General features: G+C 40.9%; 1 protein-coding gene and 1 pseudogene across 2 annotated transcripts; one reads left to right on the top strand and one right to left on the bottom strand.

Moving 5' to 3' along the window:
* The first annotated feature begins 678 nt into the window (after positions 1 to 678).
* Positions 679 to 27052, top strand: wnt7aa (wingless-type MMTV integration site family, member 7Aa). Of its 2 annotated transcripts, none has more exons than XM_086198442.1 (5): positions 679 to 814; positions 6825 to 7053; positions 7359 to 7585; positions 11005 to 11276; positions 23758 to 27052. In XM_086198442.1, exons 2-5 carry the CDS (start codon positions 6983 to 6985, stop codon positions 24235 to 24237), a joined length of 1050 nt encoding a protein of 349 aa, XP_086054568.1. In that variant the 5' UTR covers positions 679 to 814; positions 6825 to 6982; the 3' UTR covers positions 24238 to 27052. The 2 variants fall into 2 exon arrangements, with proteins under 2 accessions (XP_086054568.1, XP_086054569.1); XM_086198443.1 differs by lacking the exon at positions 679 to 814 and adding an exon at positions 5836 to 6731.
* LOC147267543 (uncharacterized) lies at positions 17279 to 20835 on the bottom strand (annotated as a pseudogene).
* Positions 27053 to 27419: the final 367 nt, after the last annotated feature.

The raw sequence follows: 27419 nt of genomic DNA, 5'->3' as shown, positions 1-27419 counted from the left end.
CCAGCACCTCTGGGCACCGTCTGTGGAGCAGAGTACAGGAAAGGGATGGCTGTGCAGTGTGACACCAATGATTAATTGGAAAATGTCAAGTAAATTCTTATGTTTGAATGTAAATATAATCTGTAAATACCCTAAAACTGATATAATGTAAATAGTTCATTGTACATAGACAAAAACTGATGTTAATGGTTCAGTATATGGTGCAGAACTCACACTGTCCAGTTACTATTGTTGTCTCTTATTTAAATGTCCTTTTATGTTCCTTTGCATTGTTGTTATGTGCTCAGTTTTCAATCTGCTTTTAAACTTCACTTACACTTGCCTTCTCATGTCTAAACATTTATTATGCAGAACAGAAAAATGACAAACTATTTACATATTAAACATTTAAAACTACATAACTAAAACTATTTACATATTAAACATTTAGAACTACATAACTAAAACTATTTACATATAACTACTTTTTAAAAGTGTTCCCTCTCAAGATCCTCTCTTCTCCTTTCCTCCCTTTCCAAGTCCTCCTTCTTTCTTCTTTTTCCATGTCCTCTTGCCTTCTCCTTTCCTCCCTCTTCACGCCTAGCCTCCCTCTCTTTTGTGTCAAACTCCAGCTGGGCCTCCTTTTCCTGCAGCTCCCTCAAAGCCACCACAACATCCACCTGCCACCTCTTCAGGATGGATGTTGTGGAGCTGTTCCCTCCTGGGCTGACCACAGAGGGGGGGTGAAACAACCGCCACATCCTGGGACTGGTACAGAGAGGCACTGAATACAGGCAGTGTGATGGACGGCCTGCCCCGATTGCCTCATCCATAAGTGAGTATCACTTCCAAGATTTGGCACCCCCCCTCCATGCTGACCCTAGTTTTTGGGCACTTGAGGTCCTGTGCAGGAAGGACAGCAAATTGCATGAAAATAATTAGAATTATCTAATAATGACTGCGTACCGAGAGTGCACACCATAAAGAAACAACTTATTGCCACATTACATTGAACCAACCTGATATTTTTGTTTTAGGTTCTCACATTTTTTTTTTTAATAAAGGCTGGGGTCACCCTTCCCTCCAGCCCCTTTTCTGCAATGAATACCCTGGCAGAATATTTTACATAACGTTTCATACAATTTGTAACAATAGTTTAATATTATGACTTGTGCATTCACTTACTCATAACCATTTACAGTGACATTATGCCTCCCGGTGAACAGGGAGGTGTTCTGAATCCGCCAGGCAATAAGGGTCCTGGTTTCCTCGTCTGTCCCTAGAGAAAGCAAAACATAACGTTACAGATGAATAAAAAGTAAACATACAAATAATGACATGATATGCTGCAGACAAACCTCCGTGGCTGATACTGCCTCAATTCACAGGCTATCTAGCCTAGCTAGCCAACAATAGCTGCCGTATTTTGCAAATATTTATGATGAAGCGAAGGCTTTGCTGATATGCAGGCGACTGAGAAAGCACCGCAGTGCACCACCGCTGTTAAAATACACATATATTAAAATATCAGAGTCAGTGTTTCTGGCCGTATAGTCCCTGAGCAAGCTCTACTGGCCTGCTGGTTATTTTTACTTGCCATGGGTAACACTTGGGAACCTAGCAGCTATTAGCTAACCAGTTCTAGCATTCGTGATACTGTTTGCAGTCAAAGACGAACAAAAAAAAACAGGTTACACCACAAATATGCTCAAATCGACAAGTGCTGGTGGTGCTTGGTGGAAAGAACATTTGTAATAGACAACTTATTAGTTACTTTTGTACAAGGCTGACACCTCAGTCGACCGACCCTCACCACAGCTGTTCGCCGCCATTTGTATCGATGAAATGAGTGCGGTGAGTGTCCACAGTCGCATACTCAGAATCTTGCCCGATTTGAGTACATCATCTGGGTGCTATTGCATACTCAATTTTTGCATACTATCCATACTTTTTTTCCAGTTTGAGTTGAGTGCACTCAAAATTGTAAGAATGTAGTATGGAAGTATGCGATTTGGGACACACTTGACCAATTTGAGCACTTCATCAGGGTACTTTTGCATCCTCAATTTTCGCATCCATTTTGAGTTGAGTATACACCTGACCCCCCCGCCAACCGATCCAAGCAGATGGCCATTCCCATTGAGTCTGGATCTATTATGTTCTAAGGGCTAGCCTAAGCCCGCTCTAACTGTAAGCTTTATCAATAAGGAAGGCCTTAAGTCTGCTTTTAAATGTTGAGAGGGTGTCTGTATCTCAGACTGAAACTGGGAGACAGTTCCACAGGAGGGGAGCCTGATAACTGAAAGCTCTAAGGACCACAAGTACCAGGGAGGAAAGGGTTCTAGCTGGATAATAAGGGACTATGAGCTCTGTCAGATATGAAGGTGCCTTGTTGAGGGCTTTGTATGTTAGAAGAATAAGTAAGGGTAGTTTACATAAAAATATGTAGCCAGTGAGATAGGTCACTGTGTTACTCTTACATTTGAGCAAGCAATAGAACAAAGGGCCGAAATATATCCCTCTATATTTCTTTTCAAGTGACCCAGCTGCAGCTGAAAGAATGAAACCAATGTTAATGTTACTAATGTTAAATCCTATCATTTATACATCCCATTAATTTAATGTGATCATAACTGATATCGTCTGATTGTGCTGATGAACAGTGATATTAAAAGTATAAAAAATGCAACAAAAAAAAAAAATGTTTACATTCCTTAAGTCTGCTATTGGTTACCAGCTCTCCTTCCTGCTTTGGCTGCATCAGCTGTGTATAATGAATATATACTTTATATATTAGTTTTATATATTAGTTTATATATTAGCAGTATCCCCCGCCACACCTCCAGCTGCTCCCCAACCTGCCCCCCTTGTCACACTCAGAGTGCATCAGCTGTGTATTATGAATATATACTTTATATATTAGTTTTATATATTAGTTTATATATTAGCAGTATCCCCCGCCACACCTCCAGCTACTCCCCAACCTGCCCCCCTTGTCACACTCAGAGTGTGTGAAGATGAGCTGAGGCAGCTGTTCCAGAAACTGAAAATCAAGAAAGCACCAGGCCCAGACGGAGTGTCACCATCCTGTCTGAAAGCCTGTGCTGACCAGCTGGCTCCAGTCTTCACCAGGATCTTCAACAGCTCCCTAGAGAAGTGTGAAGTCCCCGCCATCTTCAAACACTCCACCATCATCCCGGTCCCAAAGAACCCCTCCATCACTGGACTGAATGACTACAGGCCCTGACGTCTGTGGTCATGAAGTCCTTTGAAAGACTGGTGTTGACCCATCTAAGGACTGTTACAGGACCCTTGCTGGACCCCCTGCAGTTTGCCTACCGGGCAAACAGGTCGGCGGATGATGCTGTCAATCTGGTACTGCACTACATCCTGCAGCATCTTGACAGCCAAGGGAGCTACGCAAGGATCCTGTTTGTGGACTTAAGCTCGGCATTCAACACGATCATACCTGAACTCCTCTCCTCCAAACTCTCCCACCTCAACGTGCCTCCGTCCATCTGTCAGTGGATCACCAGCTTCCTGACAGACAGGAGTCAGCAGGTGAGGCTGGGAGATTTCACGTCAACAACCCGGACTGTCAGCACTGGCACCCCCCAGGGGTGTGTCCTGTCCCCCTCGCTCTTCTCACTCTATACCAACGACTGCACCTCCAAGCACCCAGCTGTGAAACTCTTGAAGTATGCAGACGACACAACGGTCATCGGCCTGATCCAGGAGGGAGACAAGTCTGCATACCGGCAGGAGGTTGAGCGGCTGGTGTTCTGGTGCAGTCAGAACAACTTGGAGCTGAACACGTTCAAGACTGTGGAGATGACGGTGGACTTCAGAAGACAGCCCTGGCCACTTCTCCCCCTCACCATCAGCGACAGCCCTGTGTCAGCCATCGAGTCCTTCAAGTTCCTGGGAACTACAATCTCTCAGAACCTGAAGTGGGAGACAAACATCCACTGCATCCTGAAGAAGGCTCAGCAGACGATATACATCCTGCGACAGCTGAAGAGACACGGTCTGCCTCAGGAGCTGCTGATCCAGTTCTACACCGCTGTCATCGAGTCTGTCATGTGCACCTCCATCACCGTGTGGTTCACAGGAGCCACACAGCAGGACAAGAACAGACTGCAGCGCACAGTTAAGACTGCCGAAAGACTCACTGGAGCCCCCCTGCCCTCCAGAGTCAGGAAGAGGGCAAGGAGCATCATCAGAGACCCTTCTCACCCTGGACACAAACTGTTCTCACTCCTCCCCTCTGGCAGGCGCTACAGAGCCCTGCGCACAAAAACCACAAGACTGAAAAAAAGTTTCTTTCCCACTGCCATTTCTCTCTTAAACAGTTACTCTGTTAACCTACTGCACTGTTGAGGGGTCACACACTCATGTTCAACTGGATACCCACTTAAGTCTGCACTACATTGTGGACCTTGCACCAATTGTGTTTTTGCACTGACCATATTTTGTACATATCTTCTTTATATAGGTGTATATACTTTCTATTATTTATGTTTATTTTATGTTTCTTCTGCGAATTTCATGAGTGACACCAACGGCCGGAGTCAAATTCCCTGTATGTTGTGAACATACTTGGCCAATGAAACTGATTCTGATTCTGATATTTTTGAATGATAATATTACATGCCTCTTGAGTGCAGCACACAGCTGTCCAACTCTCTTAACAACTGGTTATATAGTGCAGATGCTTCCCCTTTCATCTGAATGCACACACAGGTGAGAAAACGTTAGCTTGATGTAGTGAGTTTATGATAGTACAGATAGTCCCAGACTTTGGTTATTTAATTTTTCCAAATCATACAACTGGAAATATCCTACATATGCAGTTCTTGCTTTGTAGTATTGATACCTGGAGTGCTTTGATGCCAAAAGTCTGTATTTTCAGCTGGTAAGTTCCCAGTTCAGAGTTGTCTGGAATGAAGCGTGCAAGATTTACCAGTAACTTAAAAATGGCGGAGAAAAACAGGCAGGAAGTAAATACATGTCAAAATAAAACAGGAGGAGACAAAGGATCTGGTCAAAAAACATGGCGAAACAAACCATAATCCAAGGAACCACTAAAAAAACACTAATTAAAGCTAATGTCTATGAAAGTACAAACTGTAAAAAGTCAAAAATCAAAAGTCCAGAACTAAAACTCAAACCACTCACACTGTGAATGTGCTATTAATTAATCAATCAATAATATCTTAACTTTCATTTGAATCTGGATCATGATGCTACATTACCAAATAGACCGATCACATAATTGCTCTGTGATCTAGGGGCTGCAAAGACCCAAGGTATACTTATTGTCAGTTTATTAATTACAAATCTATGGATTAACGTCCACCATTTAACCACAATTAACATTAATATTATAGCAGCTGGCTCTCTGGTCATTGCTTGTAGAGATATTTTTGTTGCATGAAATGACCTCAAGCTAAGTGACATAACAGTGGGGATACAATACTCAAGCAGAGCTGAGAACTTGATGCTGAGGCGTCAACAAGACTGTCAAAAAGACCAACAGAGGGTGCTAGAGAGTTTTGAAACTGCAAAACAGCCTCACCATTGAAGACCACCACTGGAGGAAATAATCTTCAAAAAAATTGGTCAAATGAAGAGAAAAAATAATGCTGCCAATGGTTGAAAAGCAGGCTGACATTCTGTCCTATTGCTGATGAAGTGGCTTTAAAATGCATTGAAACGTCAGTCACATATCTAACTTTTTGTTGCAGAGAGGTAAAATCTGTCTTGCAGATTTCATATTCTGTTTGTGTGTTTTTTTCTTGATTAATTATGGGTCAGGCAGCCCAGACATGCACGTTTTTTTTTTGGGGGGGGGGGGTTGTTCAAAGTTATCTATATTATTTCTAAGGCAATCCATCTTCCAGTACATTAAAAAAAAACATATTGCATAGAGGCACAGTCCTCTGTTGAACATCTTTGGCTGGCTTTGTTGGCCAGGTGTCTTGATAGTGGTGCTATGGCAACCATTGCTGTTGACAAATGCAACTGGAATGCAGCTAATCATTTGATTTTGATTTTTTTTTTATAATCTTTATTGATTACTCATGACTTAATTTGTCAAGGCCAGTACACCCAACAGGGGCCCAGACAATTTTGTCCTCAGTTTTTGAGGAGGCTCCAAATGAGTTGATTTTGGGCCCTTCTTAGACTCCATAAAATGCCCAGGAGGCTGAAGTTTCAGAGAAGGTAAAATAATTTGGAACCTATTCAGTATCCTTGTTAATGGGCTAAAACTTAAACCTACTTGAAAACCTATCCATGCCAAATTGAAGCCCCCATCACCCAGGTAAAGGTGAGTGTGCTGCTGCTATGTTATACATCTACAGCAATGTGCCATATGTTATAAATGAAACATTTGGTCAGACTTTTTTGTTTCTTTTAAACAGGCCTAACTGTAATTCTTATGAATGTGTAATGCTTGCAAGACGCCATCCTCACAAATGTTCTCTCCAGCTCTGTTTGGTTTGTGATGGGGACTAGAATGGGCTTGTAATGTGATGGAGATGCGGTGTCAGACGGGATGAGGGGGCATGTATTAGTGAGAAACAGGCTGGACTTGAGATCATCTCGAGGTAACTCAGTTAAGAACAGAGGAGCAGTGGACTAGGATAGCTCAGACTGGCAGCAGACAGGTGAGCTAACATGTAGTTGCAGGCTGAGTGTGTGAGCGACCCAGAGGCAGAACCTGCGCTGAACACGCCCTGATAGGAAAGGTAGATACATGCACACAGCGTGATCACTGAGGAGCAGAGTCTTTTTTCGGTGTTGTTGATGTGTTTTGATTTTCTTTTGCCTGGACACAACAGCCCCAATGCTCCACCATAGGATCTCACCGCTGGACATCAACCAAATGAAATCAGGACGAGTGTGGTTAGGCCCAAGGAGTTTGATCGCCGTCTTCTGTTCGAAGCACCTGGACATCCAGCGGGAGTCGACACACAAGTAGAAGAGAGCGTCTGGCACCATGAGCAGGAAGACACGGCGCTGGATTTTACATTTCTCGCTGTGCCTTGGAATAACCTACTTGAAATTGGGGTGAGTTATGGGATGGCCAGGGTTTCGGTCATTATGATGGATCACGGGTGAAAAAAACGTAATAAAATTGGTGCAGGAATGGAGGTTTGACTAATTAGGAGGCCAAACGGTAGAGGGCTTGATGGGCTTTCTGGCAGAGCGTTCGCTGCAAGTGAGTAGAAACAAAAATTCCCTCTTAAATTCAGTAGGTCTTTATGCTCATGCTGCTCTTTATCAGAATTGCGATTCTGATAGTCTGTCAGATGGAGCATCTATGTGGAAACACGTGCTGAAAATCCTTTGGAAAATGCCCTCTTGTATTGCAGGGGTCTTTTCTCGGTGGTCGCACTGGGAGCAAGCATCATCTGTAATAAAATCCCCGGTTTGGCCCCTCGTCAGAGGACAATTTGCCAGAGCCGACCCGACGCGATCATTGTGATTGGAGAGGGGGTCCAGATGGGCATCAATGAGTGCCAGTTCCAGTTTAGACACGGACGCTGGAACTGTTCGGCCCTGGGTGAGAGGACCGTGTTTGGGAAGGAGCTCCGAGTCGGTACGTTGAAGCTACTCTAAACTGTTGTAATACTTTAACACATAGACAGCTTTTATGTGTTAATAGTGGCAGCAGGCCTCCTGTAATGCTTGTTGTACCACGTTCTTACACAGTTAGTATTGCTGCATACCATCTTAGAGTGAGAGACCTGTCTGGTCGTGACAGTGGCTTTGAATCATGTTAACAAAATCTCAGACACAGCCATGATAAGATTTGCCTTTTTTTAAACAAATGAATGGTTAAAAGCGTTTCATGTGCCCTCTAATTACAGGGAGGCATCAAGCTTTAAAGTACATTATGTTTGTCAGGTTTTTCCATGTTTTCTGTACAAATAGGTTTTCTTCAAGGTAACTAATGAGTTTAGATATACATAATGGAGTATAGTACAATAATTGTTTTGAAATACTTTTGAATAAAAGTACAAAGTCCCCCAAAAAGGCAAATATACAAAGTAGAGATACAGATACCTCACCATTGTACTGGAGTATTTAAGTGAAAACACTTTTACACCACTGATAATTACACCAACATACACAGCATGTCCTTCTCATGTATTACCTTCTCATGTATTAACCATACAGCATGTTCACAGTATGGTATATCTGAGGAAAGTGGAATGATTTTAAATTGTTAAATGTGTTCAGAAAGGTACAAAGAAAAAGAGATTTATTATGTAATCACCTGAAGTCTGCTTTTTATGGCCCTCTTCACATGTGTATCACATTAAAGTATGTTTCCTGTGACTGCTTGTAATTGGGTCTCACTTCCTTGATGTATATGTTTACACTTACTCAAATTTTTGTTTTCAACATTTTATTCTGCATACTTAACTATTGTGAGCAACAAACATGTAACATGGCAGATCACTGTCATTGTTAGTTGTTGCTCTGAATTGTGTTGACGGACACATCCATTCCCTTACAACACTGACATTTAAATTACTGAAGGAATTCCGGTATTGTTTTGGATGAGCTGTCTGATGTATTTGATTGTGAGAGAGAGAGAAGGAGAAATTCGAAAACAACGGAGACCCTAAATTGGCCATAGGTGTGAATGTGAGAATGAATGGTTGCCTGTGTCTGTGTGAGACCTGTGACCCATAATTTCCACAGGAACTTGTCACTGCAATTCAAGTCAATGCTGCAATCCCCACTATATGCACTGTCACCCTTAATCTACAATGTCCCTCAAAAATAGACCCACTGGATGTTCCTTACAAAGCAGTGTGCCAGGCTGCTTCTAGTTGTGCCTGACATTTACCACAGTCCTTCAGGTATAACCCAAATCATTGATTAGAACTGCCACAATCAGCTACTGTGACTCTGGCATAGCCGAGGCGCAGCACACAAATCCTGTGTAATTAAGGGGTCAGGTATGTTCCAGGAGCACCATGGCAGTCTGCTTTGTGAGGTATATGTGGCAAGTTTTATTTCCCGATGGATAGCACATCAACCTGCAAAGAGCAGATCAAGCCAGACAGGAAGTCCCTACATGAACAGCATAGTGAATCCTGTCAGTTTTCAAAATTAAACAGCATGTTCAATAACAGACAGAAAAGGATACAATGTGACCATGTGGCCTACATGTATATGGTATTTTTCATATTATTTCTTTTTTCATTTTATTTATTTCACATCATGGAAACAATATTTAATTACTGTTTCTCCATCAAAATTTCATATGTATATGTATAAACATGTAATTCAAGAGACAGCTACCAAATCAGCAGAATCTGAGCAAGTTAAAAAAAAAGTTGGGGCAGGCAAACTGCGGCACGGCTGAAATGCTGCCGGTGGAAACTGCAGCTATGGGGAGGGCAGATTTGATTGATGTTGTAGTAGGAAACGCAAAAAAGTTGTGCCCTGTGAAAATTCAGGGTGATCGACCAGCAACATGTCCCCGCCTCCTGCCTAGTGACAGATGGGTAGGCTCCACTCCCTCCCACTACCCTCAATAGGATATGTGGTGTAGACAATGTATGGATGGACTGAGTCAGTTTTTTTTACTTGTTCTTTAAAACCAAACCTCTCAAGATGTTGGCTGCAGCATAATATTGATCTGAGCTTTTCACATTATCAGACATTATGATCATAAGCTGTGCTTAACATCAGCTGATAGGGCTCCTTCAATATTATTGCATTGTTTTCTTCATATTTAAAATGCAGTACAGCCACCTTGTGCCAGGAAATAGTATAGCTAAAAATTGTCTCCACACTCCAAGCCATACAATGTAATTTTTACATGGACTGTTATAATGTGTACTGGGGTAATTGGATACAAGCCCACCTCTACCCTGCAAAGCAGTGTCACTTTTTATGGCCATCTTTGGCTACCTTCAATGATCACACAATCTGTGTTCCAGGAGCCAGCAGGTCAGCGGTGACTCAGTCCATTGTTTGGTTTCAGCAGACGGGAATGCTGATAACTGACATATTAATCTGAACTTCTTGTCAGCAGGGATGCAGTAATGCACAATAGTTTGACATTAAGATCAGGTCCCTACCCACCGACCAAGTTTGCTCCTTGAATAATTCAGTGGGTACTTGGTTCTTCATTTCTGGCTCTGTAGACAGCTAGCAGTTTTTGTAAAAATCAGTATTGGAAATTTACAGATGGGGTTCTGCAATACTGCTGTTTGTTAATTGTACAGTTCCATTTTGAGAATGTCCTCTCCTTTCACTTCATCCATTGAGCTCTTCACCAGCATGTTTAGCTAATGTATATCAGTGAATGTATGAGAACCGTGATCTATGACCCTAGATTTCCAAAAAGATGATATAATGCTTTAATTGTTAGCGATGTTGAGTTAATGTGAGTGGTTTTGCAAACTTCTGGCCTTTTCTGGAGGATCTTCACATTCTCCCCATGGATTAAAAAACACATTTTACCTTAGACACTCATATTAATGGAGCTGAAATGCGTCCATGTAGGGAGGCTCTGCAGGCCTCTAAAATTCACCTCCACAGGGTGGATCCCAGTCTGATGGTAGCTGGGACAAGGGCCAGTGTTATGCCTCAGTATTTGATATTTTCTCTCCCATTGGGGCATATAAACACACATTATTATTATTTACGTGTATTGCGCAGACTGACTGTTGTTTGATGAGATAGTTATATTACAATTCTCCATTTGATGGCTGGTTAGCTGGCTGCATGTTTTTTTAATCATGATTCATCATTAAGATTCCTTGTGAAGTTCTTTCTCTGTCCCAGACTGTTTCATTCAGTTCTCTGCAAGATTCTTCCAGAAAATTTTTAAGAGAGAGCTTGATTAATGAATCTCACTCTGCTTGGGCCAAATATTTTATGATTTGGTTCAAGGCTGCTATGCCAGGTATGCAAGGAGGCTTGACAGCACCTGAAACAGCGAATCCTGTTGCCAGCAATTTAGAATAAAATATCTTTTCTTGTCCAACACAGGCAGTAAGGAGGCTGCATTCACCTACGCTATCATCGCTGCTGGGGTTGCACATGCAGTCACTGCAGCCTGCACCCAGGGCAGCCTGAGTGGCTGTGGTTGTGACAAGGAGAAGCAGGGTTTCTACACCCACGATGAGGGCTGGAAGTGGGGCGGCTGCTCTGCAGACATCCAATATGGTGTGGGTTTCTCCAAGGTGTTTGTGGATGCACGAGAGATTAAGCAAAACGCTAGGACTCTCATGAATTTACACAACAATGAAGTGGGACGAAAGGTACGTTTGTGTGACTTAAAAGTTTCTGTTCTGTTGATCCCAAACTTAAGTACACTGCACTATTTTGACAGAATTCAGACAGACTTCTATCATTTGCTCTGCATATTTCATTGCATTGCATTTCATATACAGTGCTCTCCCAAAATATAATGCAAGATGCCTTCTGAAGCAATATGCTGATACTTACGTTTCATCTCCTTCTAATGTGATAAATTTGATTATTGTTAAGCTGCTTGAAAGGAACACACTGATATGTGCCAGAGTGCAGAACATCCCACAGATGCAGAATAGGGTACATTTCTGTTCAATATTGGACAACAGGAATGGTTTCAGCTTCCACAAACTGTGTGAACACCATAGTGATGCAATGTAATATGTTGATGGTTATGGATGAAGAACCTCTGGTATGGGACTCCAGTATCCAACTACATACATGTTTGCTTGCACCTGTGCCAGATGTCCAAGACATGATGTCCAGACTGGAACTCCACCTGTACCATGGTCCCCTCTGCTCACCAACACAATGCTATACACACCTTTATTTGTTTCCAATCGCAAATTTGTCATTTTAAGGGGGTGGCTGGTTGGGGGTGGGTTGGTGGATGCCAATACCTTGCTATTTTACTTGTGCAACTATTTTTATTCAGATGACAAGTAATGAAAACATACATTCAAATACACCTCCTTACTGCCCAAGTGTTACCAAAAACATTGATAGTTCTATTTCAAAAGTATTAATCAAGCATAACTTAAATAATGATAGTTTTACCAATAGCATATTCATTATTATTGTTATTCATCTTGTGTGCAACACTAGAGTTTTCAGGAGTGGGAATGTAAGGTGGCTGTGCCAAGGAGGACATCCTGTTCGTTTATGAAAAAGTTGTTGTATTTTAATGGGTAACAGCGGAAACTAAACTATTGGAAGAAGGCACCAACATTTAGGCTTAATTTCTTTTCTCTTGCTCTCTGTGCTCATGACGTTATTCTACTTAATTAGCCAAATTCATGATAATGCTGCCTTGGTATTGTTTTCTGTTCTTAGACAGGGCAGCACGCTGGTGCAGTGATTAGCACTGTCGCATCACAGTAGGAAGATTCCGGGTTGGAGCCCCGGCTCAAACACGGGGTCTGTCTGTGTGGAGTTTGCATGTTCTCCCTGTGCCTGTGTTGGTTCTCACTGGGTACTCCGGCTTCCTCCCACAGTTCAAAGACATGCTGAAGGGGACTAGGTTATTCAGAATCTCTAAATTGACCATAGGTGTGGCCATGAGAGTGAATGATTGTCTGTCTGTATGTGTTGGCCCTGTAAGGGACTGGCAACCCGCCCAGGGTTTACCCTGCCTCTTTCCCAAAGGCAGTTGGGATAGGCTCCAGCCCCCCCACAACTCTTAACAGGATAAGCGGTAGAAAATGGATGGATGGATGGATGGATGGTCTTGGCATATGCTATTTCAGTGGTGCATGAATTTCAACTGGGAAGAAGTGCTTCTCATCTGAAGAAACTGACCTTGTGCTTGTGAAGGTGCACATGCATAACTTTCATTTGCACAAGGGAACAGCAGGCTTCCACTAAAGCAGCTGGATGTTTCCATGCTATCGGGCATCAGCGGAACCACATTACAATGCAGAGCATCTGCTTGTCATTTTGCTGCTCCCTTTAAATACCACTTCACACATAATACCATTAACTAAAGACCAGCCTTGTCTTGGATGTATGGTGCAAACATTTTCTGGTGTTCCCAAATAGCATTGTGCCATGGTTGTGCCAGATCACTCCTCATTGGCATACTTGAGCACCTGTTGTTGCAGGCTGTGTCTAAGTTCATTTGTTAATTAAAAGGTGAGGATACTTGGTGGGAAAATGTCATATGCTCTAACTTTAAACTGGCAATGACATTTGTACTCGAGTGAGCACCAGCTTGGGCCACGCTTAATATGGGGTGCAGAGAGTTTGAAATTAAGGAGTGTCTATTCTGAAATGCTACTCTTGTTTCTGTGCTGCAGTGTTAGTGTTAGCTCCCTGCTCTGAGCTGCTGATTCTTGCTGCCATAGAAGAACAAGAATCTTGGAGGGAAATTATGACAACTGTTCTCGGCAGAAACTCACTAAAGTTTGTCCATAAAGTCAATGGAGTTGGAAGCACTTGTATACAGTATTGGGCTTCTTCTTCTAGCCCCCTAAACTGTACATCTATCAGAAGTGTGACACCTGGTGGAAAAATTTTAATTTTACTTACCGTCTTACTCGCACTACTTGTGGGTTGCTGAGGGGAGCTAACAGATCACCAAATTTAGAGAAAGGCTGTGTTAATACAGTGGTAGTGAAGTTGTGTTTTCTAGGCAACTTCCTAAATTATAAAGCACTGCAGGGAACCCCTGACCTTACCATCTGCATGGGAGAGGTGAAAACAAGGATAATCTGTGAAGAAAATTCTTAAAGTTGAAAGGGTCCATCGAATATGAAAAACCCCTTCCAGAGAGCAGCCAGGTCAAGACCTCTTTGGCAACAAAAGACTACCTTTGCCTACTTTTTTAGGCAGATGAACTGTCTGGGCAGAAGTTGTCATGCAGTTGCAGACAAAGAATGTTCTGATCCTCAATCATGTTGTAATATTGCTGGAACTGACTTATAAAACGCAGTTTCATGCATTGGAGCTTTCTGTTGACTTGTGGCATCTGTGGCATTTTGACATGACAAGTCTGGAGGATTTGTGTTGTTTTTTGACAATCAAAAGAAGTCTTTAGTAGTGATTGTTGCTTTTAATTAGCAGCTTGATATTGTATATCTTTGCATTATTTGGATTCTCTTGGGAAAGACAAAATGCTTGCTGACAGGTATAGAAATGTATTTTAGAGGAACAAGATATTTTAGGTCACAAAATGAATCCTGCAAAAAATAAAAGTGTGTTTATATTCAGTGTACATTGACTAATGTTGGCAGTGTGAAATGCTTACTTCTGGTTAAAACTGATGGTGCACTGGCTATATATCGTGACTTGTAACTAACAGTCAAGTCGGGTCCATATATCAATTCACAGTACATCAGTGCACACCCAATCCCAGTTAATGATGCAGGGCTGGAAGGACATCCAGCATTAAGTAATCCAAGTTAAAGACTGTAAGGTTTCAATAGGTTTATGCATTCAGATGTTTGCTAGTTCAGAGAATTCTGTTACAGATACAGTATATGCATTATATCAATATAATTGGAATATATCATATAAGTTACAGAAGTTAGACCAGTGCAATTTAACTTTGGGAACGAGAGATTACATAGTCGTCCAAAAAGATTCATAATGTCTCAAATATTTAAGTTGACATGTTTTGATTGTCAAAACATGTCAATGTACAACAACAATTTTTATCTGAATACAACAAATAGAAAATTATAGTCAGCACTGGCACTGATACTAGAACATAAACAGTGCTATTATTGATAATATACTAATATCAATGCTAGTAATATTAATAACACTATTACTGATGCAGTACTAACAATTCTGACACTAACAATAATACCAATAAAATGCAATACTAACCCTAATACTAAAACTAAGCAGCCTGTAGCAGATATATAACTGTCTTCTATAGCAGCCACAACATCAGTCTGGAATATGCAAAGCAAGAAAGCACATAAAGACTAAGGTGAAGAAGTGAAGTTACTTACATGCATTTATAGGATATGAATGTGTACAGAAAGAGAGGGAGAGCAGACAAGAGCGAAACTTAGTGCGTCATTGGGAATCCTTGGTCTTAGACCATGGCATCATAACTAGGAGCTAGCCTGAGCCAGCCCTAACTTTAAGCTTTGTCAAAAAGGAAAGTTTGAAATCTGGTCTTGGATGAAGAGAGGGTGTCTGGCATCATGGAATGAGACTGGGAGATGGTTTCACTGGAGACGCTGAGAACTTAAGTTCTGGTTTCCATTCTGTGTACAATGGGCCCTTTTAGGAATGAAGATGCTTGATGATGAGGGGTTTGTGTATTAGAGGAAGGATTTTGAAATAATTTCTTTATAGGACTGGGAGCTACTGCACAGAATCCAGTACAGGCAAAATATGTTTTGTACTTGCTTTTGTCAATATATGCACATCAGCAAGTTAGACCAGCTGAAGAGTTTTTACTTTTGTGGGGCATCCTGATAAGAGGCAAAGGCAGTAATATCAGCCTCAGTGTAACAAGTGCGTGCACTCATTTTTCTCATCTTTTTTAGACGGGATGTGCCTGATTTTAGCAATGTTACATAGATTAAAGAAGTCTGTCTCTGGGATTTGTTTTATGTGGGAGTTTAAGGATAAATCCTGACCAAAGATGACTCCCAGATTCCTTAGTGTTGGAGACCAAGACAATTCCATACAGGATGACTGTCTCACTAGAGAAAGTGTTTCTAGTGTGTTTATGACCCACCACAGATACCTATTTTTTTTCTGAGTTTAGTATCAGAGAAATTGTAGATCAACATATTGATCACATTTAGCTAATATTTTATATGTTCATTTTTCTGAATGAGATTATGGATCTGCTGTTTACACTGTAGGGAAGCACCATGATCCAAATATGAATCTAGACAGCAAAATAAATGAATTCACAATCCAAATAATGGTTCCGCTGAATGGTTCACTATAGGCATGAGTGACTACATCATTATTTATGTATCAATATTTGTACCATTGTCTGGGAAAAAACAGGAGTGTGGGCCTGAGGAAAAGCAGGGGCCAGCTAGTGGATTTAAGTGTAGGCTTCTGATGAAGAAGTTACGAAACCTGCAAACTTATTTCTCAATGGAGTCAGAGAGCAGAGTGGTTGATGTCTTGCACATTGGCATGAAATTGAAGGAGAGATGTGGGATATCAGCATTCACAGCTGTCCACTCATCAGATGAGTATGCTTTATAACACTCTATAATTATATGAGACTCGTGAAAAGTGCATTATCCATACAAGATACTCTTTTCATCCAGCTTTTCCTTAGTTAAACAATCACAATTTTTAATCAAACATGTATCCTGTTCTTGCATGTCAACAAACACATTTAGTACAAGCACAGGCTGTTCTCGAAGTGCTTAATCAGTGTTTGATCCCATTAATGTCATGGCCATCTCAGTCCTCATTGTGCACTGAGATCGATTCTTGGACGTTTCTTTAACACAAACACAAAGTTCTCTCCTACGACAAAACAACCAAAACAATGATTACAGCACATATTCAGAACATTAACATTATCATAAATGTAAGTAGTCAAGTCTTCAAGTCAGTTTTAGTTGTATAGCACAAAATCACAACAAAAGTTATCTCATGACACTTTATAAGCCTAGCACCACACTCCTTCAATAAATTTATACTCAATAATTATCCATGAGCAAACACACCTTGAAACAGTGGCGACGAACTCCTTCCTTTTAACAGGAAGGAACATCGAGTAGATGCAGACTCAATGGGAATGGCCATCTGCTTTGACCGGTTGGGGGGAAGAGAGCAGGAGAGTGAGGCAGAGTTAAACACAGATAATGGAGAGACAGATAAAAGAGGAAAAAGAGGGGCAGAGATAAAGAGGAAGAGGATAATGGACAGACAGGGACGTGAACAGGCCGGAAGGAGAAGGACAACAAACAATAACAACAACTACCCACCAGTACCTGATCTACAGGTTCAAAAACAAGCTATAAATTCCAGCATGATATGAGCAATCATTTGGTAACTAACCATACCACACAGTATTGAGTATACTGATAAAAATACTAGTACTAATAATGATACTAAGGGTGGCTGCTTGTTTGCAGCATCAGTCAAGGATCTGTTAAGTGGGGACCCACAAAGGCTCTGGAGAGGATGACGAGTTAGTTACACGTATCAGTACAGGAGGACAGAGCGGACAGAGCACCACATGAGGACAGAGAGGAGGAGAGTGAAGCCCAGTGCATCATGGGAGATTCCCCAGCAGTCTAAGCCTGTAGCAGCATATCTAAAGGCTGGCCTAAGCTAATCCTACCTTTAAGCTTTATTAAAAAGTAAGGTCGGAAGTCTTAAACATAAGTGTGCCTGCATCCTGGATCAAAACTGGGAGACAGTTCCACAAGAGGGGAACCTGATAGCTGAAGGCTCTGGCTCCCATTCTACTTTTAGGGCACATGAAAGCTTCCAGAAGACCCAGGTCTGAACTCCCGCTGTGAGGGCTGCGTACCTGTGTTTTTCTCTCTCGTACATCATTGCAATGACAACGTCATCATTTCACATAAACGTGCACCGCAACACTGAGAGGTAAACAAACAACAACGTGGACGTCGCCAAGTCGAACGTTAGCTTTGTCATTGCACGCATTGCAATGTTGTCTCTTTTGCAAAGCATACAAACTTGGCGCAGATTGGAAAATATCCAATGCAGCGAAGGAGGATGGAGTTTTTGGCTCGTCTGGAAGGGAGCCAAAGAAGCTACAGGCGAAGCCTGACAGGCGGCAAAATCAGAATGCGACAGGAAGGTCGCGTGAAACCTGAGATGAGGCAGGTTGCCTTTTTCACACTGCAGGTGAGCCGAGCTGCTAAACACCTGTGTCGCTTGGCGAGGTCGAAGTGGGTCGAAATGCCGAGTCGACCCTTTCAGAGTGCCGAAAAACCCGCGTTGACCCGCATTTTTGTGCAGTGTGAAAGGGGTATTAGATATTCATTAGCACTATTAAACCAAAGAGTGCCTACTGGCATTTTAATACCAGTTTGTTGCAAGATAATAATTTTAAAGATGTTTTTAGTTTTTTTTTTGAGTCAGTGTAAGACTACAAAGTCGTCCTTTAGGTTAATACAGCAGTGGTGGGATTGTGCTAAAGTTCAAATAAAAATGTTGTGTCAACAGTATAGTTTCAATGTCATGAGGGACATCTCCAATCGTATGAAAACTTTAGAAAATGAGATACTGAACCTTCAAGGGGTATCAGATACTGCAGGTAATCTCCATGTGGGTCGAAATGCCGAGTGACCCTTTCAGAGTGCCCAAAACCCCGCGTTGACCCATGTCTTGGGTGCAGTGTGAAAGGGGCTGTAGAGACTCTTAAGAACCTCAAGTAACCCTGCATCCTGGGAGCAAAGGGTTCTAGCTGGACAATAGGGTACAATGATCTTTCAGATATGAATGTGCCTGATTGTTAAGGGCTTTGTATATTAGAAGAAGAATTTTGAAGTCTATTCTAAATTTAACAAGGAGCCAATGCAGAGAAGACTGCACAGGAGAGATATGCTCTCTTCTACCAGTTCTAGTCAATACATGGGCAGCATTGTTTTGGATCAGCTGGATCATCTTCAGGGACTTAGTACAGCCAGACAAGAGGGAATTGCAATAATCCAGCCTGGAGGTGACAAAAGCATGGACAAGTTTTCCTGCATCTTTTTGAGACAGGATGTGTCTGATCTTAGCTATCTTTTGCAGATGAAAGAAAGCAGTCCTGGAGATTTGTTTATTGTGGGAGATACAGGACAGATCCTGATCCACGATAACTTCGAGGTTCCTTACAGTAGTGCTGGGGGCCCAGAGTAAGGCCATCCAAGGTAACTATCTCATTAGATAAGGTCTTTTTGAGGTGTTTTGGGCCCGGCACAATAATTTCATTTTTTATCAGACTTTTATTGAAGGAAATTGTGTGTCATCCATTGTGGCTCAGTTTGGTCAGCTGATTTGTTTCATGTGGATGCATTGATAAGTACAGCTGCATGTCCTCTGCATAACAGCGACAATTAATTGAGTGTTTCCTTATTATGTGACCTAGTGGAAGCAGGAACAGAGTGAAGAGGACTGGTCCAAGCACAGACCCTTGTGGAACACCACAGCTGACTGTAGTGGTTTCAGAGGAATAATCATGAGATCGACCAAGTAAATATGACCTAAACCAGTTCCTTTGATGAAAATGACATGTTGTAGTCTCTGTAATAGGATATGATGGTCAATGGTATCAAAAGCTGCACTAAGATCTGTGTGTTCACACCAAACACGAATGCCAATTTCGCGAATATGACCGCCGGATCATTTTAGTGTCCATTTGTGTCATTCGCGTGAATACGCGAATTCGCTCACTTGGCAGAGTAGCGACTATTTCCGGCAACGTTTGTTTCCGCCATTTCACCGTGGATATTCAAAGAACTGTTGTTTAACAACCTGCTAGCTAGGAGCGGTGACAGAATTTCACGAATAGACACCAATTTTTTCAATCAGTTCTTGTAATTTTGACTTGTAGTGTCATATAGCACCAGGTTCCCACACATAGCCACAATCAACCTGTCCTCCATCTTGTGAAACAGTCAGCTGTGACGTTGGGACAACCTCAACGCTGATTGGCTGTCGTAATGCGAATTTTTTGCCAAAGTTGAATCTTTTCAACTTGTGCTAATGCCGAAATTTCGTGCAAATTCGCCTCATTCGCGCCACCCGACTGGAAATTAGCGTCATTCGCGCGTTTGCATAGACTTTGTATGGAAACTGTTCACGCAAATGCGTGAATTCGCGTTTGGTGTGAACACACAGTAATAAGACCAGGACAGAGATGAGTACCTCATCTGATGCCAGTAGGAGGTCATTGGTAACATTACCTAGTGCTGTTTCTGTCACCTGCCACCCTTAGCACCACCTGCTCACATCCCCGTTAGTCCATCGTCTTTATCTCTGCCCCTCTCTTTCCTTCATTATATCTGTCTTTCTCCATTATCCTTCTTTGTCTCTGCCCTGCTCTCCTGCTCTCTTTTCCCCCTACCGGTCAAAGCAGAAGGCCATCCCATTGAGCCTGGATCTGCTTGACATTCCTGCCTGTTAAAAGAAAGGTTTTCGTTGTTGCTGTTGCAGGATGTGCTTTGCTCATGGGGAATTGTTGGGTGTAAATTAATTGAAGGAGTTTGGTACTAGACGTACTCCACTTGTCAAGTGTCATGAGATATCTTTTGTTTTGATTTGGCGCATACAAAAAAATATTGACTTGACTTGACTGACTGGAAATCTTCTAATAAGCAGTTGCTCTCAAGAAAGTCACAAAGCTTAATAAATAAAAGAAAATCGTGTGTCATCCATGTTTTAATTTCCTTTTGACAGGCCTCAAGTTTAGTCAGCTGATTTGTTTCATGTGGATGTGTTGATAAGTACAGCTGCATGTCGTCTGCATAACACTGAAAATTCTTTGAATGTTTCCTTATTATGTGACCTAGTGGAAGCAGATATGAAGTGAATGCACTACATATGTATGAAAAGACATGGGGACATACAGTGAACACAGCCAGGAATCTATAGACTCAGCAGTTTATCTTGTTCAATATTAGCTTTGATCCATTTGTGAAAAGGTGTGTAGCAATGCTCTGCAACTTACCAACATTTCTGTCCATCTGGGTGTTTTTATTTTGAATGAGGTATTTATAAGGAGTTTTTCTATACAGTTTGGATTTTATTTGGGTTTAAACCAGGTTAATTTCCATGTGGTTGTATGCACGCATGAAAATGTTTGATAGTCACAAAACATCTTGGCCCTCTTTTATCAATCAATTGTTGAAACCAGGATACATCTTAGCATAGGAATCACCATAAGACTGGAGTCATGTGTGATTTATTAAACTGGTTGTACCTCACCAAACATGGCAGACAAATGACCTGCCATTGATAAATACAGCAGCTGAAAACAATTGTCATTTAAATGCCAAGCCCCAATATATTCTGGTACTGGAAGCCCCTTCTTCACGATTTTAAAACATGAAGAAGCATAATCCATCTGAGAAGAGGAACTTCTCCAACCTGGCAATTGAAATCCTCATCTGATCAACTGAAGAACCAACTAGTTATATGTGACAGACTGAATAGTGAAACAAAAGGAAGACAGAACATGCATTTTAGATCAAAATCTCTGCTATATTTTCAACTGGGCTATGGTCATAACTCAAATGCCAACAGAAGTTTTAATGTTCAATTGATTAATGGAGGAATGATGATCGTTATTAATATATTTTCATTAGATAGTCTGAGGGGCATGTGGTACAACATTTCCCTGATGTGTAGAGCATTGAACCCCTGAAGAATTGACAGAAAAGCAATTGCACTATTGTTTGAACTTGAATGTTGGTTCTTAGGGCCACACTGGTCTGTATGATTTGAAGGCTTTTGCAAATACTCCCTGGACTCCAGAAAGTGGAGTTGGACAATTAAAAGGCTGGGCGAGGCTCCTACTCACTGAGGAGGAAGGAGCTGATGTCAGCTCATGTTTTTCAGCCCGAGGCATCCCGAGTATAATTTGCTGCTTTTTAACACAGATAGACATCCCATTCTCAGCTGCAAGTCTGCCCAAACTAAAGTATATGAACACACCACCACGACCACCACTCATTGATTCATTCTAATCAATTCATATTCTCTTTGAATTAATCACCTTGAAGCACTTTCCACATATTTTAATTTGTGATCAGCAGAATCATGCCTCTTTGACTCCTCAACCATCCTTCTGCACAATGTTACTTGAGCACGACACTAAATGTGGTGCTGCTTTCATGTACTGAAGACTAGCTTGGAATTCCTGTGACCAGAATCTGTTAGAGACAAACAGAAAAAGATGAAAGTCATGTAGGAAACTAAAAGAGAAAAGGAAGAGCCTACCCATTGGTAATCCCTCTAATCAATATGATGATAACTGTTAGCATTGTGGCAGGTATAAAACTTCAGTTTGTTCAGGTGGCAAAAGATAAAGGACATCATTGTAAAATCAAATTTTTCACATCATATTGAAGCCTGCCTCTGTTCTTTTATGCCATGTCGGCCAGATCAATTGATTATCTTTAAGTCATTTTAAATTAGATTTGAATGCACTTGTGCCTTTTTTTTTTTTTTTAACCATTTGTATCAGCAGAGGACGCAAATGATCATCAAGGTTTGGGGAAATACTGCAATCATTACTAGAGTTAGAGTGAGGTTTGAAAATAAATCAATGTATCTAACATGTTTCCAAGTAGCCATAAGTAGCTGCGTTCCCATTACCCCTATTACGCAAAACTTAAATATTGCAATAAAAACTGGTAATGGAAACACATAAATTAATAAAAAAAAAACTCTCAAACATCACTAAAAAGATTTTAACACTCTCATGAGGTGGTTTTTCAGACGTGTCAGTGTAGAAGAATATCGCAAATGTGCAATGGAAACATTTGTTTTTGTTGTATTTACCGCACGTGACGCAGGAAGTTACACTAAATCCCTTATTAATCCCTTCTTCATGTCTGCTCCTATAAATACGGACTTCACCTTTGAAGTATCACTTGATGCCTTTGTCTTGTGACAAGAACAGCATTAGTTACAACTGAAAGAGCTGCTCCAAAATGCAAAATGTTTTGTTCCTCCTTCCTCCTCAAAGAGGAGTCTTGCAGGACAAGATTTTATGAGAATTACGGCTTATGTGCTTAACACCATTCAATGGAAACAACTGCAAATCTATAATTATGGGCAATTATAGAAATATCGCTTTTATTTTGCAAAAAACTCGAATGGAAACGCAGCTAGAGTTACCAATACTGTAAAAATCCACATTGACATTGATAGAAATTGCCCTACTGATATGTTCTATAACTGTTTCTGGGTATTTCACATCCTGCAGCCTGCAGTTCAGACCAATATGGCCTAAATTTTTGCAATGTGAATATTGGTCTCATGCATCTGAATCAATCATGGCATCATGCTTGAATTTCATGCTTTTTGCAGAAACTGCATACTGCAAAATATTTTTTTATGGAAATTTAATAGACATTTTGATCAAATGTCACAATATGAGGATTAGACTTAGTTATTTTCCTGGAAGAATACATCACACGATCTGTTGTCACGACAGATTCTGACAAGACTTTGAGTGAATTCAAAGGACGTAATTGATTTTTTGTGAAATCCCCCTTTTGTGTATATAGCTTCTATCTGATTAATTACAAATTCTGGACATTTTTAGTACAATTTGGGGTTTCAGAAAAACTACAGAAATGTTAAAATTGCCTCAGTAAAGTATTGATGATTATTATCTTTAATTTTTTATTAGTATGTTTTTTGTAAGCTTTAAATCATCTGTGATTCTAATATATTTAAGTTCAAGATATCCCTGTATTGTGGAAATGTTTCAGGCTCAGTACACATAGAGATACTAGCCACAGGGTGACAGACTGTAATGGCTTGCAGATCTCTGGAATGCTTTCTTTCATTTGGAATGCTAGAAAACATTTGTCCAAACCTGTTGAACCATTCTTGCAATATGCCTGACTGAGTATTCCAGTGGATGTTTTTACCTGCTCTTTATTAAAACAGCAGAAACAGCTGAAAATTGTAATGTGCATGCATATGTGAGGGGGTGTGTGCAGATGTGTATTTGCAAGTAAAAGTCAGGTTTTGTGGTTGATAACCAGATGTGACCAGATTTAAAATCAGTTTTTAAAATATATCCCAAATCAGTGTTGTGACACTGAAACATGACTTGATCCTGACTTGTCTTCTATGTTGTAGGTCCTGGAGAAGGGAATGCGTTTAGAGTGCCAGTGTCATGGCGTGTCAGGATCCTGCACCACTAAGACCTGCTGGACAACGCTGCCCAAGTTTCGCCAGCTGGGATACATCCTCAAGGACAAGTACACTCAAGCTGTGCATGTAGAACCAGTGCGAGCCAGTCGTAACAAGCGTCCCACCTTCCTGAAGATCAAGAGGCCCCACTCCTACCGCAAACCTATGGACACAGACCTTGTCTTCATTGAGAGGTCGCCCAACTACTGTGAGGCTGATCCTCTGACTGGCAGCGTGGGAACGCATGGCCGCCTGTGCAACAAAACGGTGCAGCTGCCGAACAGCTGTGACCTGATGTGCTGTGGTCGAGGATATAACACACACCAGTACTCACATGTCTGGCAGTGTAACTGCAAGTTTCTTTGGTGCTGCTATGTCAAGTGCAACACTTGTGGTGAGAGGACAGAGGTGTACACTTGTAAATAGAAATATTTATTGGACTCTCAACAAACTGGACTCTGTCTGTTTGAGTGTCTGTGTGTATATGTATTCTCTCAGACTGTGGCTGGATACACACACCGAGTGACGGCTTCACTGTCTTGGCATCTACAATCACAACTACTGCATCCAACGTATGTTGTCTATACTGATGCCAATGAAGTATGCCACAACACTGGACTCAACCCCATTTGTATTTTCCAGAATAGACTTGATTGCAAACTCAGCTCAGCTGTGGTCTGCTTCGACAATGATAATTCATTTTACTACTGATGATTAAGAAAATCTGTCGACGAAATCTAATGTTTTAAGTATTTGGTGAAAAACATTAAAATGCACTTAAATTAAAAATACTGGAGCTGAAAACTGAAAAATATTCAGTCTTCTGAATATCTGAGCACAATGAGTCTGTTCTTGAGAGTCAAACCTAAACACGACACAGTATTTGGGAGGCTTCAGGAGACAAACTACTGATGAGAGGCTTGCTGCAATAGTATTGTTTCTATTCAAACTCCAGTTTGCTGCTAGTTGTCAGGGAAGTAAAAAGTTTGTGACAGAGCAGCCACTCTGACTCGATAACATCCCCAGGAGCTTCCAGACTGAAATAAACCCTATTGTTAGCTGATAGAATATATTTTGTAAGAGATTATTTTATTATTTTTAAATTATTTATTTTCTATTTGTGATGTGTTCTCCCTCTGTTGCATTGTTAAAGGTTCAGAACTGATCTACTGAAAAGTTTGCCTTGTTCTTAAGCAGCGTAATGTATACAGATTAAGTAAAATGTGAAGCATTGTGATTTATTTTTCAGAATGAACTCAACATCACCCCAGGCTAGCTGCTGTTCCATTAACATTAACTTCTGTGACATTTTTTTAAGATCAAAAGCACCAAATTTTGCTGCATGTTTCTCAATTTATTCCTGTTGTCAACACTTAGACACTTCTAAGTAAGGGCCCAAAGTAGTTAAGGTTATATCCATAAGCTTTTTCTACAGAAAAAACACATTTTTGGAAGAAAGACTTGGTCAGGGGTTCCTTGTTAGATAGATGGTTCCATTATTTACCCTTTTAGGAAGAAAGAGATCTCCGAGGATTGTTGCAAGAAAGGGTGTCGTGTCAGGGAGACCTGTATTTTGTATCCGTATTTGTAAAGGCAGCAATATGATTTGTATTTGAATAAAAATAGAAACACCAAATTGTTCCAAATACAAGACAGTGATTTTTTTTTTCTTGGAAATACATCTGAAACAATGGGTAATCTTGTAATCAGGGTGTAGACTTTACATGTTGACAAATCCACAACAAAGGTGGCTCCAAATACCTGTTGGACATTACCTCTCAGAACTGAAGCAACCTGCTCAACTAACTAGCTTACAGTGCCAGGGGGCTGCATGATGGAGTGTGACCCTCCTGAACAGAGCAACTCAACAGTTGGGAAGTTAAACCAACAACACAGTTGTAGAAGAAAGAGAAAGTCAGTCAGAGAAAATCTTACCATTGTCCTATAAGCAGTGACTCCCAAGAGATTGTCAGGTGAGCACAGGAATGGTAAAAGGACTCCTTTTTATTTAGCACCTTTCTGCCTTACTGTAGTTTATGCGCTTTGCAATGTCATCCCATTCCCCCATTCACATACATGCTCACACACTGGACATGGGGGCTGCCATGCAAGGTGCCACCCTACTCATCAGGCGTAGTCATGGGTTCAGTGTCTTGCTCCAGGACAATTCAGCACGATCACCAGGGGAAGTGAGGATTGAACCTTTGGTTGCTAGACAGCTACTCTACCTCAAAGCTAAGGAGAGAAAGAGGGACACTGTAATCCATGAATTATTTGACATGTTTGTTTGTTTAGTTGTTTGTTGTGATTTTGGGGGTATTTAGCTTTGCACTGGATGGTCTACACTGCCAGTGTGTCCTTCAATAGCTAATATTACTTAAGTCACTCTGGGTTACATGATTTGAGCTGATGAAACTGTAGAATCATGAATTTAGAGGGTTTTTACAGGGGTTACTATTATCATTGATATTCAGTGTGCTTTAGGAAACTGGGGCCTGTACCGAATGCAGGGTTAGAGAGTTAGCTAACTTCATAGTCAATGCAGGATTTTCTGTACTCAGAGGATTTACTTTTAAATGGAATATATCACTGTTGTAACACATGCTAAAAACCTAACCAACTCTTGAGCAGGCTTGGAGCTGAGATACATATACTGAAAGCATTCCCCTCTTGGCAGTCATGTCTTATTGAAACTGCTATTGCCTTTCTACTCATTGATAATTTTGACATTGGTGCGCAGATTGTGAAAGAGTCTCTCAGGAGTTTAAATAAAAACTATGGTGGTAAATCCCGTTGAGCACCTCAATAAACAATTCAAATTTTTTTCTGTGGAGGAAATTAGTGGCTGGTTAATGAAATGTATGTCAATACATCACTATTGACACAAAGTCTGGTTCTCACAGATTGTGTGTTACGCTGCATTTCCTCTCAACTTCCATGTTGATGATGAATGAAAACCCAGTTGCATCTAAAAGAATGACACTAATATTGATAACACTAATATTATACATGCCCTAATCCACACCACCTGTAGAAAATCCCTGCCTCCATCAAACACCCCTGTCTCATACAAGACAATATTTCACACCACCCATTCATTTAATGTCAATCAAACATGATAATATCGCTGATCAATAGTGATATTAAAAGTCCCTCATTTTATTTCTACATATTTGTGTGGACCAGATAACTTACAATTTAGGGAAGATTGAGGATATCAAAAATCCTTGCACCATTTAATGTTAAATACAAAAATGTGTGCTTGATCATTTTGTTATTCATTTCATTTAGTGAGAGAAGTTTTAGTTCAAGAAAGTCTGAGGGGGTCTTTTAAACAATGGAAACAATAGGCACTTTCATTCACAATGTGAAATAATGTTATTTTTTGTTGCATATTATTGTAATAAACAAACAAGCCAACAAAATACACCTTCTAGAGCACGTTCACTTCCTGTCTACGATCTGGAAACAGATACAGAAAGAGATAGACAATTTTTTTCTCACTGTCAGTGATCAATCACAGTTTATGGGATGTCAAAATGAGACCAATATAGAAATGGAACTGTACAGAATGCAGGATATGTTATCAACCCTTGCCACCCAAATAT

The sequence above is a fragment of the Aulostomus chinensis genome, chromosome 3 (genome assembly GCF_037954235.1).
Source record: "Aulostomus chinensis isolate RoL2024-O1b breed Wild chromosome 3, RoL_Achi_v1.0, whole genome shotgun sequence".
NCBI classification, from domain to species: Eukaryota; Metazoa; Chordata; class Actinopteri; order Syngnathiformes; family Aulostomidae; genus Aulostomus; species Aulostomus chinensis.
The sequence above is the reverse complement of the archived record's forward strand: the minus strand, read 5'-3'. Positions and strand labels throughout refer to the sequence as shown.